At 39.6% G+C, this 19,812-nt stretch overlaps 1 protein-coding gene across 3 annotated transcripts in view; it reads right to left on the bottom strand.

The window, feature by feature from the left end:
* Positions 1–19,812, bottom strand: part of KLF12 (Kruppel like factor 12) — a 234,754-nt gene that overhangs the window by 144,042 nt on the left and 70,900 nt on the right. For all 3 annotated transcript variants that reach the window (XM_030965666.1, XM_030965828.1, XM_030965753.1), the window contains exon 3: positions 1,668–1,757. In XM_030965666.1, the coding sequence (XP_030821526.1) occupies positions 1,668–1,757 (90 nt within the window). The remainder of the gene's footprint in view (positions 1–1,667; positions 1,758–19,812) is intronic.

Raw genomic sequence — 19,812 nt, 5'->3', positions numbered from 1 at the left:
CAGCTCTCTTTAGAGTTTAAGCTGTTTGCTGGAAAATTGCCATCCTAATGGCCAGCTCCTCTGCTAGTGAACTGGAGAATTAATTTTGTATTTATTGATTGTTCCCTAATGAAGAATCATAAAGGTGCCAGAGACTCTTGACCAGACACTACTTAATTAGTACTAAAGTGCATAAAATTCAAAATCAAACAAGCTCTTTGTCCAATGTTCAGTCACTGGGGGAAAAAGTGACATCATTTTCTGCTTATACAGAAGTCCATAAAATTTTATTAAAAAACGCTAAGGAAATTAAAAAATTATATAGATTATTCATTTCCTTCCAGTTCCTAAGACACCAAACAGGTCTTCCAGAAACAACTCACGGTTTGCTAAAGGAAGTACTCTTCCATAAAGGACCCAGCACTATGTATCATGCACAGAATCTATTTTATACTGAACAGAGGCAAATGGCAATAGAACCTTTGTCTTCTGAACGTTATACAGAAACGTCTCTGTTACATAAAAAGACATAATGCAAAGCATCCAGAAGGTATTAAAAATGAATGGATCTGTCTTTTCATCATCGCAGCTCACACAATAGTTCAATTTTTACATTTCCACAACCTACATTGTATTGGAGTAATTTCTGAGGGTACTTGCTCTCAAGAAGACAGAGGTGAGCAAGAACTTGATTAAATGCCAACCTTTTTCTTCCTCCCAAACTTAAAGCCTCAAAAATACCCTGAAAAACTGGTATTTCCTTGCAAGTACTTCAAATTAAGTAATCCTGAAAGTTAATTCACTCGTTTCTATATCATTCAAATTCTCAATTAAATAACTGAAAAAATAGCAGAAAGGGAAAAAGCCAAGTAACAGAATTAGGCAAAAGCCCATCCCTACAAGGCAATAGTGTTGCTGCTTATATTAGGCTGCTTGTTGAAGGCATCTGTCTTCAGATTAGTAAAGTGGCTTGGACTCTTTGGAATAACATACCATGTACACAAGGAAACAAAGTTTCATGATTAAAAAAAAATCCACTAGAACAGATACCCTTGCTGTAATCTACAATCACTGATACCACATTTCCAAGAAAATACCCTCCCATGTTCCTAAAAGTTATCACTCCAACACCAAGTTCTGCATAAAAAATCAAAATCCAGTTCATGATCTGTACCACATCCAGCAGCTGATGTGATACCAGCTTCAGTTCTCTTATCTTAATGATAAACAAGTGCATTTCACCAGAGAGAGAGCAGGTTTCCACAAACAGAAAATGGAGCAGGACGAGCATATAAAGGATGAAACGATTGCAGTAAGGCAAATATCCCAAGAAGGCAGAACAGCAAAGATACATACATACATACACGGACTTCCCAGACATATGGTTTCCTTTACTGAAATCTATTCTTTTTTCCTTTTTTTTAAATTAAACTGAGCCTTTTTAATAGGTGTAAAATTACACCAACAGCATCCCAGCTATCGCAGATGATTTCAGTAAACCTTCTGCAGAGTTTTGTTCTGTGCTCCCAGCAGATCAGACTAGATGCTCACCAGTACAAGTCCCAAGAAAATATGTTCCAGAACAGCAGAAATAAAGAAAAACATAGAAAAGAAAATGGGAGGGACAGCTAACCACAGAGAAGCTGGGGAAGGGTTACCAGAGTGAGGTCACACAAACCTCTGCTTACCCCTTGCTCAGATTCCAGCAGCTCTGTTTTGACTCTGACTGCCGGCATCCCATCAAGCATTAACATTCTGTTCTCAAAGGCGCTGATGTCCTAAGGCAAAAAAAGGACAAGGTTAATCAAAAAATTATGGAAAAACCACTTGTTTCAATTCACTGGTTTAAGTTCTACAGTACTGTAGAAGTATGTTTCTTTCAGCAGAAGTGAACAAGGAGGATGTAATAGTAATTTCAAGGAGTAGCTGCCAAGATACTACTTCTGCTAAAACAGTAAATCACTCTTTCAGTTATCCTTAAAAGAGAACTTAATCTTTGTAAGCAACAAGGAAAAATCATCTCCAATTACTATTTCGTAATTTGAAATTAATTACACAGGTACACGTATATTAATTCCTTGCTTTAGAACTGAAAAGGAAAGCAGTGGTGTCAAACAGTTTGAAGGTTTTGGCAGTATGCTTAAGTATAGTTGATTTCAGTCAAAACACTTGTACTTCTGGTAGAGAAAACTTTCATGGAGAAAAGTTACAGTGAAGGCCTGTACGCACACACATTACAAATTAATGCACAATTGCTCAAATTTCCTGCCATTGTCTTATAACGTTATCAGCATTTGCTAATGAAAATCTCCACACACCTCTGACACAAAAGAAATTATCTCTGAGAGAGATAAAAAAAGCAAGTTAAAAACATGCACTGTCCATGTAGTTACGGGCACTGTATGCTGAGAGCTTCAAGCTGAAAAAGGATTTGCAGAACTGTGGTTCCCTCAATCAACATTCCTGCTGTTACTGGAGCAGTTTATGAGGACGTACAAAACAATCCTCTTGTGCCTTCAATTCAAACAGGACCTCAACCTGAATCAATTTTCTACTCCAGACAAGGCTCAAGGCTGGTGTTTGAAAGTGTCTTCAGCTATCATTTAGTCTGGATAACACGGAGAGAATAAAAAACATTTTATACTTCAAGCTAGAATGTGAGTTTACAAATCCAGACACCTTGGTCAGTGCTACAGAAATGTGGAGACATCACACCCATTTTTCAAATAATGTAACTGGAGCACACTTCACCTACAAGTGACTCATTTACAGTCAGTTATTAATCTGCAGCCCTGTCTGGAAGACTCTAGACTGGAAACTCACCTCTGCTCTGGTACCTCATAGTCCTCTAACTGCATGAGAATAGAAAAAAAAAACAAACATTTTCCCTGTGTTTCACTGGCAGCAGATCCATTGAGCACTGTGTGGTGCCATTATTCATAAGGAATGTGTTCATAGCCCTGTTTCTTAGCATGCTTGCTTCACTGGAAGTTTAAGGAAAATGGTCTATCAGAGTGGAGCTTCCCAAAGTACATTTTAAAACCTTAAACTACTTTAAACAGTTTCTTTTTTCCAATGATACATCTCATCCCAGGGCCTCCACTTTCCTGGATATACTGCAGAAAGTATTTATTTTTTGCATACTCCTTTATTGTAATTTAAAGAACACGTTGAAAAAGGAAACTGATATGCCCAACATGCTGCTAAAAGCAGAGGAAATTACCTGCTTAAAATCCCTGTCACCTTCACTTTAAATCTTGTGTATTTTGGCACCCAGAGCTGTGGTTTCTTACTACAGGACTGGAAGAAGTTTGATGGTGAAGCAGGTAAGCAAGTGCAATCTCTATTTCTTTCCTTTAAAAGTAGATTAAGATCATTCACAAAAGCTCTAAATGCTTAGAGTTATAAAATTTCAGATTAAACAACTAATTTTCAACAGACACCTCTGCATTCAAACAGGTGAGAATGGAAACCAGTCAAGCCATTGAGATGTCTCACTCCATGCTATGCTACTGCTGTGCATCTACTGTACTTTTAAAGGTTGACGCAACAAGGAGGAGAAGAAAAACAAGTTCTTCCTATGTTTGCTGAGCAAATTATTTTGTGCACCTTCATCTTTATTCAGTGTTTGAAGCACAAGGTGGAAAAAACACAGGAAGGGTCTCTGATGCCACAAAGAAGTTGGATGAAATTTTCCCTGGCTTTACATCTTTCTCCCCAGCAAGGGCCCTGCATTGTTTACTTATTAGTAGCAGATCTCAGGTGCCACTGAGCCCCATCAGTTTGGATGTGGTTTGAGGTGGATGAAGAGCAGACACCAGTGTGGCATTCCTGGCTCCCCCAGTGTCTATTTTGCAAGTTGAGAGGTCCCTCTGCTTTCTTGATTTATAGGCAGCACAGCTGAATTTTACAGCAAGATCAGGAATACACCATCATCAAACATCCCTTAGGGCTGTTTAGCTCATAGACAAAGAAGGATGAGCTGATGCTGCACCGTGTCCCTGAGGAAGTTTTACCCACCTGAGCAAAGGGACAAGGCTGGCTTACACAGGAGGCACAGGCAGAAGGAGGGGGGGAAGACAAAGTGCCACGGAGGAAAGGCAGGTTTAATGAACTGTTAGAATCTGATTAGAGGCTAATGTCCCTTTTAGTGCTTTGTACCAATTTACAGCTGATATACTTGAACCATTTTTTCCCCACTGGCTGTGATAAACTCATTAGTTTCAAAAATGCAAGCTAAACAGAGCCTTTGAAGTTTAAAACTGATAAATCATGAAAACCTGACTAGTTCATGTACCATTTAACACATTTACATTTAACTAAATTTTCATCGTGTTCTCTTCTCCTTTTGTTCTCCAAAAATCTTGTTTCTTAAAAGCAGTTTTTTGAGTGCTGGTCTGAAGAGCAAATACTCTGGCTGCGAACTGCTCTGCCTTTCGGGTAATTTATAATTCACAGGAGCAATAATCACAGGAGTAAATTATTTCCAAACTATCTGATCTCTTCTGCACTTATAAATTGAAGTACGTTGTGCGACACATTCTGAGAGGCCACCGCCGAGTACATCCAGCCTGTGTGTGATCACAGGGACGACACATTCAGCCCAAAGTCACCCAGAGAGCTGATCCCTCCGAACAGCGCTCTCCTGCCATGACCAGTGCTTGCATCACAGTATGTTCAAAGCCATGCAGCAAACCAGGTATATTTGCTGAGGTTTGCACAGAGTGGGCTGTCACCTAAGGCAAAGGGGCTTGAGTTACTCCCACTGGGGCTGGAGATATGAATTGAGCTCTTCCAGAAGCCTTCAAGGTCAGGCAAGCAGATGGAGCATCCACACCAGAGTGAGGCCAGGCTGCTCCAGTGCCCACATTAACTGATGACACTCATGAGACCCACTGGCAGAGACAAGTGATGTGATGTATTGAGCCAATGCATTATTCAGGCAACCCCATTTTCTTCATTAACTGTGGTAGCTAACTTCCAACCCCCAAAATTGCTCAGGTGAAGGGTACCTTAATTTGTGTGACAGTCCTTCCTTTTCTAGTCTCCCACCTCAACCCTCCTGGTGGACTCCTTTACTACATTTGTAAAATGCACAGCAGATGTAGGTCCTCAACCAGGCAGACAATCAAGCCAAACACTGCATAACCTTACCAAAACATCTGTTCTCTCAGATGAGTAACTCATCCTAAAAGAGATAATGCTCTCTTTCTCAGTGCCATCCGCTGGAACCTGCCACTAATCACTTTTGGACATTTATTCCCTTGAAATATTAATTAAAAACACAAATTATGCCCAGGTCTGTATGGGCAACTGCTACTAGAGCAGTTGTTACACAAGACAGATAAGCTTTCAAGCTTACAAGCTCTTCTGAGAAGCTGTGGCAGTCAGTTAATAACCAGACTCTCCCACCCCTAAAAAGCCTACATTTTCAGCACAGCACCTCTACAGCCATCGCTGGCATTTTCTTCATGAGGACAGCTTTCCATTGCAACTTTTAATCAAATTATCTTTCAGTACTTTAGAAAAGTACTTCAGGACTTCTAGTACTTTACTACTTTCAGTACCAAATCTTGTTATTTCATCCTGATACAAACTCCCTCAGCACCCTGTACCATTTCTTTAATGATAAATTACACTACCATGACATTTGCCGTTCACAAGAAGTGCTAAGGTTTTGTAGGCAAGTTTTTCATTTGGCCAAGCCATACATTTTGGGACACACTGCAAACTTTTAACAACCAGAGAGGATCTGATGCCACAACTGATCTCCTGTTCTAAGACACCACCAAAGACACCCCTAAACCCCCTTTATAATTTCTTCTAAGCATAAGATGACAGAAACCAGATATCCTCACCCCACATCATAGTTTCTTCTCCCACTCTCCAAGATTTTCACATCTAGCTACTCAGTACTAAAGTCCTACTCCTGGCAACCCAGAAAGCAAGCACTGAACTCAGGCTTCAGAGCACCCAGAACTCAGACCTCACATTTCCTGCCAATCCAATCACATGGACTGACAAACATTTACATTCCTATGAAAGAGAATCTCCTTGTCTTGTTCCACTCCTGAACACACAAGCAATACAGAGGCAAGGCAGATGACGCTTGATACTGCTGCCACTAGTCTCACTCTTCTCACTGAAGAGAACTTAGTTCTTACTGAAGTGTGAACAGAGTTGCACACTGGTTAAGACAGAGACACTGATGGTTCTGCTTTTTTCCATGGTGACCTGAAAGGTTCAGCTGACAATTCAGTTTTCAAAACTCTTGTGGGCTTGACCTTAGCCATCTACCACATGGCTATACCCATCCAAGCCACTGCTGCATTCCTCCTCTCCCTCAACAGCACAAGGGAAGAACAGAATATAGAAAAGCTCAGGAGATGAGATAATGACAAGAAAATCACTTATGGGGTACTGACACAGGCAAAATGGACTTCATTTGGGGAAAATTAATTTATTGTAAATAGAGTTGGATGAAAAGAAAGAGAAACAAAGATTAAAACTAAGCACCTCCACCCCCAGCTTCCTTCTGCCCAGGCCCAGCTTCATTCCAAATATTCCTTTACTTTTCTGTACAAGCTTAACTTTTAACATTACAGTCTTTGATTTTGAGAAATGAAATATCAGTTGAGGGAAGAGCAGTCTCAAATTCATTATTCAAGCTACAGTACAAAGTTTCAAGTTTAAGGGGAGTACATTTGAACAGCTAAGAGCTGTGAACAGTTTTCAGGCAGTCCTTCTGACCCAAAGCTATGACACAAAACTTCCCCTGCCTCACCTTCAGGTTTTTTTACGCAAGTTTTCTGTACCTGCAATAACTTCCTAATTCATCATTATATTCTTGGTGCAATTTTTGTTATAACAAGGTTCTTGACAGTTGATAAACACAGGGCTTTAAGTCTTGCTTTTTTATACAGACATCTTAGAAATATCACTGAACTAACCATGAAGTAACCTATGTCAGTTATATGCCCTATGAATAAGATTACCTTGTTAATTTTTCCCAACAAATATACCCAAATTTATATTATTCTCTTGGCTTACATCACTACACTAAAGTTATTCATCAAAGCAAGAGTCAGCATAACACATAAAGACAAAAAATGTGAAGTGATCCACTTGAGGTAAAGTAGAACCTTTTAATGGTATGACCAGATAAGTTTTTCAAAATGTGAAATTATTAGTTTCTCTTAGTTTCAAGGGATAATAGAAAAATGAAGGATTAGCATCTCTTATCAAATACAACAATCTTCATAGGGAGAGGAAGCCAAGGAAGACCTTAGTTTTCTGAAGACCTTTATACACCATACAATGAGATCTGTTACTCACTTTAATGCAGTCCTCTCTAAGATGAAACATAGCAGTTTAAGAAAGTATATTCATGCGGCTAGAAGAGAATCACTTAACTGGGAGTTCTGCCAGGGAACTGGGGGTAACAGCCCATGTCTTGCCATAAGATCTTCATCATATGTAATTATATCCATAGGTGTGTGAAATGTTCATAATGAAAGTAGAGATTCTGCTAGTTCTGTATTTTACCCCAAACTTGAATTTTCAGTCAAATTCACCAGAAAACTACAGTTTGCCTTTACTATTGCTTCAAGGAAAGCCAAAACAATTTGTGCAAAAAAAGTGAAGCAAAGCCTTAGACTTCTTACTGTTTTCATATGAAACTGGGTGGGGTTGGTTCTAGTTCATTTCAATTCAAAATTAATTTTCTTTGGTGAGAAGGGACACAGACTGCAAGGCATCCAGTGAATAGGGAGGCATCACAGCTGTAAGCTTTTTAGGAAGGCTTCTGAGTGTGGTCTCCTATTACAATTGTACCTGCCAGGTAGAGCCCAGACCTCAACAGTGGCTGTCACTTGATACTGTCAGTGCCTGAGGCACATGCAAGGGTTGGCCTCCAGCACATGCTCCCAAGCACAGATCCTTGCTAGAAATACCAGACCTGTGCAGCTGTATCCCACTCATACCAGTACAAAGATGTGCACGTGCAAAACAAGCTTCTCAAATTCCTAGTGCATTGCCTAGATCTCTTGAAGAAAATACTAATTTTGAAAACAGCAGACTTCCAAAACTATGAAGTACTCAAATCCCTAAGGATGTAGCTATGTTGTAATTTGCAACATATTTTTACAGATCTGTCTCCAGGAAAAGGCTTCATGTCGAGACAATATTCAGTGAAGATAACAGAGATCTCAAATTTTGCCGCTAAAATCTTTTTTATTAGCTTGGGTTTAGGTTAGTTTTAGGGAATATAAATAGAACTGAAGAGACATGAGCAGCTTCCAGGTGACAGAGGACCATCAAGTGCATTGGCAACTAGAGGCCAATCTGCTATTTCTCAAACTCAGCATGCAACCCTTCAGCTTTGATGGCTTAAAATCCCTTCACATCAGCTCTGCTGTCCTGCCAGTTTTAGTGCTTCTTAAAAGAATCATGGATTCTTCCTGTGGAATTCAGACACAATAGGCGACAACCAATAGCACTTACACCGAAGTCTCACATTTAACCTTTATCAACATTATTGGCTTCATTGTTTTCCTTCTAATACAACATGCACAGAATATTTGATTTTTGTGAATATCAATGGATTCATTAAGTATCTGTGGATTTTCTTAACCTTACACGTAAAAGTCCCACATAATCAAAGTCCCACATAATGAAAAAGTCTCACAAAATTAAAAAAGCCCAACCTCTCCATCAAAAAGAGAGCAGGAAAAGAGCCATCATTTAGGAGTGGCACATATTTAAGAAAGGGTACATGCACAGAAAGCGTGTACTACATTTATCTTTACCCTAGAATTATTTTAAAAGACATCTTTTCAGAACACTTGATATGTATAGTTTCTCCTTTGGGTTTTTTGAAGTACAGACAAGTAGTAAAGACTACTATCAAGCCAAAACTCATTACTTTTTCCCAAAAACCCAACAAATACAACAACAAAAAAGCCCCTAGTAATTGATTTAAATTGCCACTTCTCCTTGACCACTATTATAAGACAAGTGTTTTTAAAAAATACTTGCTCAATTTCCAAAGCAGTGCTCTAATATTGTATGTCAACTGCCCTCAAGACTGGAGAAGCTTAAAGAAGAGTTTGAAGATGAATAAGACTTAAAATTAAAAACAAACCTCACCACCACCTGGCAAAAAAAAAAATTGGAACAGGAAACAGAGTAATTTTTCTAGGATTACATTGACCAAATTTGCACATATTACTTAAAGGTTAGCTTCACTGTTGTCTAAATTGTGACTATTTTGTACTTGCCGAGCAAATGAATATTAAATGGCATTGCCCAGAAGCTTGCCAGCAGATACACAGTGACTACAATTTTACTCTGAATTCTGACTGGACCTGCTCTGGTCAGAAAATTAGCTGCTGAAAGCACAGGGAGCTGGCTGGCACAGCTCCCCCACCTTCCACTGTGCAAAGTCTGCTTCCGTAAAGACAGATACAACATGGATTCTGTGTGCTGGAGAACAGAAGGAACATTTAGCATGCAGCAGTAGTCAACCATGTAGTCCAAAATTTGTGCATGAGATGTTATGTGGCAGGCCAGACATTGTTGCTTTTTGCCGAGAAGATGCTTTCTACAGGATCTGCTCGGTACCATCACTCCATGCAGTCCAAAGGGACCATCGCCTCAAAGCAACAGCACCTGCAGCTCTACAACTGCAAAGCTCCAGAGGAAGCAGTGAAACAATCCAAGTAAGCCCTTTACATAGGCCTGGGCATCGTCACTTGCTTCAGAAAATAAGCCAGCCCTGGTCATTTGTGTTTCAAAGTAAACACACTACCAATAATGCTGTCTGTCCCACTGCTGCATGGGATCATACCCAACCCTTCAGCTCAGCAACAAAACTGAGGTTTTTGTCCTCCTCCAGCTGCCATGTTCACTCCCCTAAAATAAAACATGGCAATAAATTGACGGTCAGGGCCAAAATGTGGCTTCTTATAAACCACAGACTTTACAAACTGTATCCTCTGAACGAGAGCAATATAAGCTTATGCCGACGTTAAATCTGCCTAGTGCCTTCTAGCAGCTGAGGCAACTGGCACTGCTTCTGTGCAGCAGGTAAGTAAGGGTAATTCCTTGTTTCTCACTGATCTGGGAGCTCCAACACAGAGGCAGAACGAAAAGGGAAACAAGGAAAAGCCAGCCTTTTTAACAACCAAAATTCAGGAATTTCAGCTACGACTTATTTTTTATTTCAGATTTACTTTGTTCACATGCAATTTTTAAAAACTTTTGGGGTTTCTTACTATTAAAAATAGAGCAGTATATGACACCCATAAGAGAACAACTTGTTCCCAGCAGTCAATGGCTCATTTCCAGCTCAGCCTGTCATGCTGCCCATGACAGGAACAGCAGCCTTGAGGAGGAGGAGGACACCTTGTGTGCGTTGCACCTTCCAACACCAGGTATCGTAGGAAGGCTCACACAGAGCCTCAGAAACCATCTGTCACAGTTCATGTACAAAGTCACAGATACCACAGGCAGTAAGTGGTGAAACCAAGTGCTCTTTCAATGGCCCTGTTCCAGCTGCCAGTTAGAGCTGTGACCACAGCCTCAGCCTCAGAAGCATAGTCAGTTAGCAAAAGCATATAAAGCTCATTTATTCAAGGACAGGCCAAAATAACACAGGATTAATTAAACAAAACTGAATGATTGCAGACTCAGATGAAAAAGTCAGACTACATGCCAGAAACTAAGAATTACTCCATGACCTTTCCCCACACCTTACACACATGTGGAGGAGCAGCAACTGCTGTATCTGCTTCTCAACACGGAGCAAACTCACTGCTTATTCTGACATGTTTAAAGAAAGGGTGTATGCTGTGATGAAACTCCCAAACTGCAAATGTTTAACACCCTGTCCCAACCCAATCTCTGTTTTATTTAACAACATTTTGAGGTTTCCTGCTCCCCACACACTTCAGTGGAAACTCCTGAGAAAATAATAATATTAAAGTTGGTGAGTAGTACAAAGCTCAAAAAAGGGGAAAACACAGTTCAAAAAAAGGGGAAACTCTTGACTTCTGTTCATTTAGTGAATAAAATACAAAGCAACTCAATTAATTAATAAGAATTTTTAAGAATCCACCAAATATTTTTAAAAATTGTATAAAATAATATTTTGATCTGACTGGCTGCATCAACTGCTAGATCAAGCCAATACCTAACTACTCACAAGTTTTCTTCTTACTCAAGACAGAATGATCAAAATGCTTATGTACAAAACTGCCAAATTAGATTCCACAAGCAATAAACTATAGTAGAATTAGGGCCAATTTTAAAGGCAATTCTAGTTAAGTGCTAAGAATTTCTAATTAACAAGTTTCAAATGTTGCCAACACGCATTTTCCACAGATTCTCAAAAAACCGTGATTCCTCAAACACGTTTAAAAAACAAGCGCTCTGCACAAAATTACTGCAAATTATCAAAATAATGGCAAACTTCAAGATTAAAGAATAGTTTAAGCAACTCTAGACAGAGCCATAAAAATCTGGAAAACATCAGAAAGAGATATACAAGTAGCACACATAGTAGTACATTAACAGACACTCTGAACTTTCATTAAAACTTCTTTAAAAGGCAGAGATACCAAATTTGCTATATAAAGCCAATCAAACTTGGCAGTTATATTAAATTAGAGGTTATAAACAAAATATATGAGTGTGTGCCTAGGCAAAAGACAAGCTAATGCATAATTCATTTATACCAAGTCATTTTACAGCATGAAATGTCATGGACAAACCAGGGGAACAATGAATGCTATAGCCAAGCTGGTTTTTTGTTAGGATTGCAGGATAATTTATACCAGGAAAGCATTTCAGGAGATCTCCAGTCCAACCTCCTACCCAAAGCAGGTGCTAACTGGAAACCATGGGATTTGCACTGGAAGCTGTAACTTACACACAGAGAGAAGCTGGTCTCGTGACAAGTCTGCCTGTCTGATGGGCTGGATATTGGCTGAAAAATAAGTGGACTTTTCTACAGATTTTTTTACCAGGAGCTATCATCAAGCACAAAAATACAGATACAATCTCTGGCTATGCAAACTTGGAACAGTCACTGGAGCAATACCATCACTCACACAACAGCCTTGCTACAGCTTTTCCCCAAGCATCCATTATTGACTATTGAAAGCAGAAGCAGGTAAGGTAGATGGTCATTCTAACAGAAAGCACATTTCTATTTTTATGTCTTTCCTTTATGTATAATACACACCAAAAACATCAAAGTTAAATCAGCTCTAAACCATGGCATTCTGGTCTCAAGAGCTGCACTCCAGAATGAATTGACATTCTTCTGCCGAGTACCTGGTACGGATCACTGCCAAAAGGTACCAAAAGCTAGCTAGGCCACTGTCTGTTCTTCTGCAGGATTTCTCTACCTGACATTTACTGCAGAGGTAAATGAGATGGCCAGCACACGGCATATACAGCTTAGTATGGACTTCAAACAACAACTGCAGAGCCTTTTCCCTTTGTTCCTCTCAGTGACTATTCGATTGCTGAACATGCAGCAATACAGCCTGCCCATGCATACTGCTGCTGCTGGCCAACTTCACAACTGGTAAAAATCACAGCCAAACAACAGCACCTGGTAAAGCAACCTATTGCTGTGCTCACTGAAACCCTGAGAAGATTTACACCAAGCTATACGACAAAACTATTCATTCCTATCTGCTTTTCAACTGTACCTTGCATCAGAGGTGCCCTTTGCAAAAGCTTTTGACAGAATCAGGTGTGACTGCTCAATGTGCACCGCTGGGTCTTTAAATCCTCATTAGTGTTCTTGAAGTCAGAGCACCTGATTATACATTGCACAGCAGGAAGATCTAACAAATTGTTGTTATTTGTATCATCCTTTCATCCTGCATCAACCTAGCATCACGCTCTCTTTAAAAATGTATAGTGACCTTACCCATGTCAAGGCTTTCAAGAAATAATGCACTGAGATAATTGGTTGCTTGGCATCATACATAGCCTTCAGAGCAGGTGTCAAGCCCCAAGTCATACTAATATATTTAACATTTCTCATTAGGACATAAAAGAAATTGTGCCTGTATAAATCACATATTTATTCCCAACACGTGGCTTAGTTACACTGTGTAAAATGATGAAAACGATTTCCTGTCCACATTAGCTATGTCTCACTAAAATGCTTTTATTAGATTTACTTTGCACCACAAGAACTGGATGGGTTAAGTTGCTCATATTTTTAAACAATGATCTCTGTACAGAGATAGAGTGTTATGTGTACTGCATCTTTCTGAAGATATCCAGACCTCAAACATTAGTAACATGACAAATTACCTCCATCATTATTCTGGTTGCTGAAATTCAATAAACATTACTAAAATATTCTCAGCACTAAAATCACAGCCACAGTTGTTTCAAGAACAGTGTTTATCAGACACTGAATGATGCTGGACACAAATCTGGTGAGTGATTCCCTCAATCAATGTAGCTGATTCACAAGAATGCTTTCTGTGCTGAAAGCTCATGCCAAGTCACCACTTCACATGTAAAGTAAAAATAATTTGAAGAACTTTTTTAATGAAAACATACCTCTTCTTAAAAATCACTCCTCATGGGACTTCAGCTAAAAGAATCTGGACTTTGTGATGAAAAGCACCAAAGTTACATCACTGTTAGGGCTGTTTCCTAAAAGGTTCATCTCCTGGCTCAGTACCATCAAGACTTCCATCCAGTGTCTGTGAGCATGTCCATGCTTTTAGTATTTTGAGGTATACTCCGTACTGTCTGAAGATATTAATGAATTCATCATTTCAGGAATTTTAGAAAAAAGTCTTGGTAATTTTATTACCTGTTTGGTGCCAGGGAGAATAAATTATCCACTCTTAAGTGAAAAATGTGAAATTCTACCATTATTTATTTTGAAGTTTAAAAAGGTGTCCGAAACATTCAGGGGTGGTGGTTTCTGTTTGTATTTTGACACTTGTTTGGGAGTTTATGGTGGTTTTGTTCTTGTTATTGTTTTGGTTGGGTTTTTTTAAGTAATGATAACTCACAGTTGGTCACATGCCTGAAGAAAAACAGAACTCTAAATTTATTTGCAACATGAAAGAATACTTGGAAAATCCATGGATTCATCTCTTAATTCAAAGCACAAATTTAAGTACTAACCAGAACATACCACAACTGTGAAGGGAAAAAAAAAAAAGAAGTCATATCAACCATTCAACTGTGAGGAACTACTAGATTAATCAAAGACATCACTGTTAATACTGTTATGACTATATCTGATTATCAAGTCCCACAGAACCCTACACAAAAGGGCAAAGCAAGCCTTTTAGAAATAGAAAAAAATCCTTCCCATTGTGCCATACAACTGCTTCAGGGTCAGATATAAAGGTTTATACTTGGATTGGATAGTTTTTGTTGAAATTTTGCAAGTGGATACCAGTAAGTACTTCACATACTCATCACTCTGAAATGCCAACTAAGAGATTAGTAGTAACATGCACCCATGCAGGGCAGAATCCTGGCTGACTATATGGAATGTTCCCCAGAGTTCAAAGCAGTATAGGCCAACATAGGAAATGCCCAGTTTCATTCCTCATTAGCAAGGAATATAGGTTCATCAAAACGTGATAAGCATTTCTGAGTTGCTATCTCAGAAAGAGCTGAAGGCAGCAGACACTTCAAGGTACAACAACACAACAAGCAGTAAATGCTTACTTTTTAAGATCTGTACAACTTGCAAACTTTTGCAACTGAAACCTTCAGGATATTTAACTAAATGAACAACAATTTAAGAAAACCACCACAATCATGCTAGAGCAGATCAAGTCCAGCCCTGCTGGGAAGGGTTTGGGGGTGCTGGTGGGTGAGAGGCTGGACATGACCCAGCCATGGGCACTCACAGCCCAGAGAGCCAAACGTGTCCTGGGCTGCATCCAAAGCAGCGTGGCCAGCAGGGACAGGGAGGGGACTCTGCCCCTCTGCTCTGACCCCACCTGCAGCGCTGCATCAGCTCTGGGGTCCCAGCACAGGGAGGACATGGACCTACTGGAGCATGTCCAGAGCAGGGACACCAGGATGTTTAGAGGGATGGAACAGCTCTTGTGTGAAGAAAGGCTAGGAGAATTGAGATTGTTCAGCCTGGACAAGAGAAGGTTTCTGGAAGAACTTACAGCAGCCTTCCAGTATCTGTAGTGAGCCTACAAGAAAGATGGAGAGATACTTTTTGTGTGTATGCAGTGATAGGACAAGGGGGAATGGTTTCAAACAAAGAGGGGAGGGTTAGATTAGATACTAGGAAAAAAATTCTTTACTTGGTGGTGGTGAGGCTGGTGAGGCAATGAAAAAGGTTTCCCAGAGAAGCTGAGGATGCCCCATCCCTGAAATGTTCACGGCCTGTTGGAATGGTGCTCTGAGGAACCTGGTCTAGTGAAAGGTGTCCATGCACACAGCAGTGGGGATGCATCCTTAAGGTCATGTCCAGCTCAAATGATTCAGTATTTCTGTCTCTGCGCAGGCAAACACTGGTAGTTCACTCAGGCTTGGATTACAAGTAAGAGCCTTCTCTGATACAAATGTACAAACACACAGCCCTAAGAAGGGCATGAGGAAGCTGTCCTAACCCAAGGGGGATGTTCTTCAGACACCAGGACTCTTCAGAATCCTCTCCTGTGTACATAGGGTCTGGCGCTGCATAGCTACACAGTGCAAATACCAAGTCTGGAGGCTGAAGTGAACTTTTCCCCTTGTTTGCCTTGCTCATATCATATTTAGGATTTTACTGCTGTTTAGGGAACAGTTACAAACACTTTAAATCACATTTGCCTGGTGTGATCTTTTATTTATTTACTCTAAAGATCCCCACGTGGGAGATTTCAGAGCCAACGGGGTGGAAGAATTTCAGTGTTTTAAAACACTTTCTGATGAAAACAATTCTGTTCTTATAAAAGATTCCTCGGTCTCTGATCCCATCCGGCTGGCACTGTGGAGAGACACCAGCAAATATAAGCAGATGGGTTATCACGTTGGTGCCCTTCCTTCCACACTGCAGTAACTGTTACTGATACACACTTGTGACTTGACAGAAATAACACATTTACTAGAAACACAGGGAAAAAAAACCCAACCGGCAAAAAGAAAAATCTAACTTTGTACATCAACTGATAAACAATAAATGCTATCCAGTATCCAGAGGAAATCTGGCCGAACTAATCCCAGCCTGCATCTGGGAATTAAGAGTGGAGCACAGCATACCTAGTAGATTGACTAGCTATTGTCCATCACTGCTGAAATCACTGGAAATATGTTTTTTCATTAACAAAAGCAGAAACCCACATAATACTACATTCAATAAATGCTGACTTTTTTTCTGATAACCTGGTTTCACATTAGGTAAATAAATGCCTTTTTTCTGTGCAACATTTTATAATTATATACTTGCCTGGGCTCTTCTAGAAGAACTAGCAATTGACATAAGATTAATACAAAAGAATTCTTAAACTGCATACAGCTCACAAAAACCAGAACCTAAGGACATCATTAACTCTTCTGGAAACTTGGTATGTCCAGAAGTAAATCTTATCCTTCAAGCAAAACTGCTAAAGTAGCCTTGATCATTAGGAAGTTTTGCTAAAGATCAAAGAGCAATGGCACATTTATATTCAGACTATCATAAGAGTCCGACTCTTGCTTGAAGCCAAATACACAGCTGAAAAGGATACAACAGGAGTTGGGTGTTCTTATCACCACCTACACTCAATATTTTACTTTTCCAGTGTTTCCTTGTCCATTTTCCATGCTGAAGAGATATTATCAGCTGAAGTAGAAAACCAGAAACTTCCACACCAACCAAAGTGGCTAAATTGGTTTGATAAAAATTAAATCCTGCAACCTTTTAACATTAAAGCATCTTTCCAAAATGCACCCACTTTGAAATGAAAAAGGCTCTAAAACTTTTGAAATTATCATTACCACTACAGAACTAACAGCAGGTATGCTTGGTTTATAAATGCTTTCCATATGTTTAAATATATAACAGTTAGAATAATTACCCAACCTGTTACGAGCATCTTATATCAAGCCATGAATTACCATCTCATTTCACTACATACAAGACATATTTTCAGAGATGTGTGTTGCTTGTCTTCCCTGAAGAACTTTCAAAGTCCTCAATAAGAAAGCATGATGGCTGAATGGATTCAGGTCATTCTAAAGAAAGGTTTGGTTCCTTGTATATGAAGAGCCAGGATATTGTGAACTCTCTGGCTCTCTTTATATAAAAAAAAAAAAAGGAAAGATTACCCTTGCTTTCTGCAGAGATTATTAAGGCGATTCACTTGTTTTACATCCTATGATAAAATACACTCCACTGTCATGCTGCCTGGAGCTCCTGTACCTCATCCATTATGTAAATCTCCAAAGAGTAGTTCAGCAAACAATCTCAGTTCCACTGCACTTAAGACAACCTACACGTCCAAGTTAATTTTCGTCTTCCTAAGACCAACAGGCCTTAGGACCAACTCCTTAATTTGCAAGGGAGATTGTCACTGTCATCTCACTTCAGAAACACCTAATCCCAAGTCCATATATTTTGAATGAAATTCAAGACTGTACTCTTTAAAAAAAAAGGAAAAACAAAGCCAAGGAAAAAATAATGTTTTGTATCTTGCTATTTCTAAGACACCTTTTTCATATGTTTAGCCATTAGTGGTTGGGGGTTTTTTGATATTTTTTTCCATAATACAAATACTGAAATACTTCTATATTACTTAAAAATTAAGGTGGAAACTCAGCACATTTACCTATAATGTTTGAAAGCCTAGGTTTTTGTTTTCACTGGAGCTATACCCACATGTCCATCGCAGCTGACTGCAATCACAGCTGCAGCTGACTGCTATCAAACTGAACACCAAAATCTTCAGTAAATAGCAAAGTTCAAAAGAAGGTGACAGCCTCAAAGCAGAGAACTCGCCCTTTCCTGACTCATCACCAGACCTCTGCATAAGAAAGACTTAATGAATCACCACGTGGGAAGCACAACAGTGAGATTTAAATTAATACTGGGAGCTTGTTTTCTCTTTTAGACACATGCCCTTGGGTATAGGAAATACCATATCCAGTGGAATCATTATTCAGGTCTGTTAGCAGTGGATATCAGTTTTAAACTGTCCTCTCCTTATGTGATAGCTACTGAATTCTAACACATTCTTCTACACCATCATATGAGAAGTGACAAATCGCCATTGTTCGACATCATGCTCTCCACAGGATGTCAAAAATACTAAAATCCAAATGCATTTATTTCTACCACTAAATTCTTATTGTCAGATATGTAGGAAAAGGAAAACAAGAATACACAGTATTTCAGTATCTGGTCTGATGTATTTTAGTTAGCACTACTGATCAGATGGAGAAGATTCTTCTCCTCTTCATCACAAAGAAAAGATTAACGCCTAAATGCAATTAGTTGTGATGCTTCATAACACCGAGAATTAATATCTCCACACAAGAGAAGTATCTTTTTTTTTTTTCCATGCAAACTTACATGCTTATAACTAATGACCAGAAAGAGGTCATTATTAAATAAGCTGAAGTAGCAAGTCCTGCATATCTGTTTTTAAATTGTTTTATTTGATGGACCATGCTCAACAGAAATGATGATTATTCTCTTTCTTGGAAACTGTAAGCCTGAGAGTATGAATTTAAACATTTTTGTCCCCATTAGGCACTTTGGAAATGGGTGTCATACTTCGGAAAATACACACATTAAAATGGTCTTGTCAAACAGCTTTGAAATTAAATGCCTGATGCTTCCCTCTCTGGAGCAGTATAAATTTAGTCATTACTAGAATTAGTGTAATTGTTCACTAAGTGCACTAGGATTAAAAGGTGAAATGATCATGGTGACTGCTCTTTCGTTCCCAAGAGACCGCGTGGCAACAAAGAAGTCGGGCTGCAAAGGATGCTCAGGGGTGTTTTGGAAACTCAAGGGCTGGAGAATGAGCCCAGCAGAGTGGAGCCTCATGTACTCATAGTGTCTGTACCATCACATCTCACAGGCAGAACAGTTGTCCTTCCAGGGAGGACAGAGAAATCCCATGGGAAGAACTGCCCTCTGGAGATGCTTATTGCTCTCTGCTAACTAGTAGAAGACAGGAGCCTTCAGCAAAATGACTGAAATTGAAAAGAAAGAATCCAGGCATCCACAATCTAGTTCTCTGCAGATTATGTCCCATCATTTAGAACCAGTCCCCAGAAGAGATGTCAAGGCTGAAAAAGGAACTGAAAAAAAGTGGTTTGAAACAGAGTGGTTTGGAAACACCAAACCAGGTTTCTTCCAAGTCACCTCATTTGTGCAGCCCTGGGCCATGCCATGAGGTGAAACAGCCTGCTGGGCCAGGACACGCATGGAAGCATTTCCTGATCTAAGCTAAATCAGTAACACCCTTGGCTCGCTTCCCACTACAGCCTGAACTGAAGAAATGCCCACCTGAAAACTTCTCACCTAGATCTTTAGGCTGTTTCCACCGTTTTACTTCATATATAGCTTACGAGATGAATTTTCGAGACAAGAGGCCACAGTATCGGTTTCTGCTCCACCTGAGATGCAGGAACTCTGTTTTTAACACATCTCTCCCTCCCAGCAGGGGAACACCAACACACCACACACCACACATTTTCAATACCAGAAACAGGAGCCAAGGGTATCTTTGCCCACACTACAAAGTTATTTGTTATTTTATGCTCACAGGCTAGTTTTTGTTAACTCTGTTCTCAGCTCTTTCTGATCTTTTCATGTAATGATCTTTCCAAGATGAAGTTTTTTGG

The sequence above is a fragment of the Camarhynchus parvulus genome, chromosome 1 (assembly GCF_901933205.1).
Source record: "Camarhynchus parvulus chromosome 1, STF_HiC, whole genome shotgun sequence".
NCBI lineage: Eukaryota > Metazoa > Chordata > Aves > Passeriformes > Thraupidae > Camarhynchus > Camarhynchus parvulus.
The sequence above is the reverse complement of the archived record's forward strand: the minus strand, read 5'-3'. Positions and strand labels throughout refer to the sequence as shown.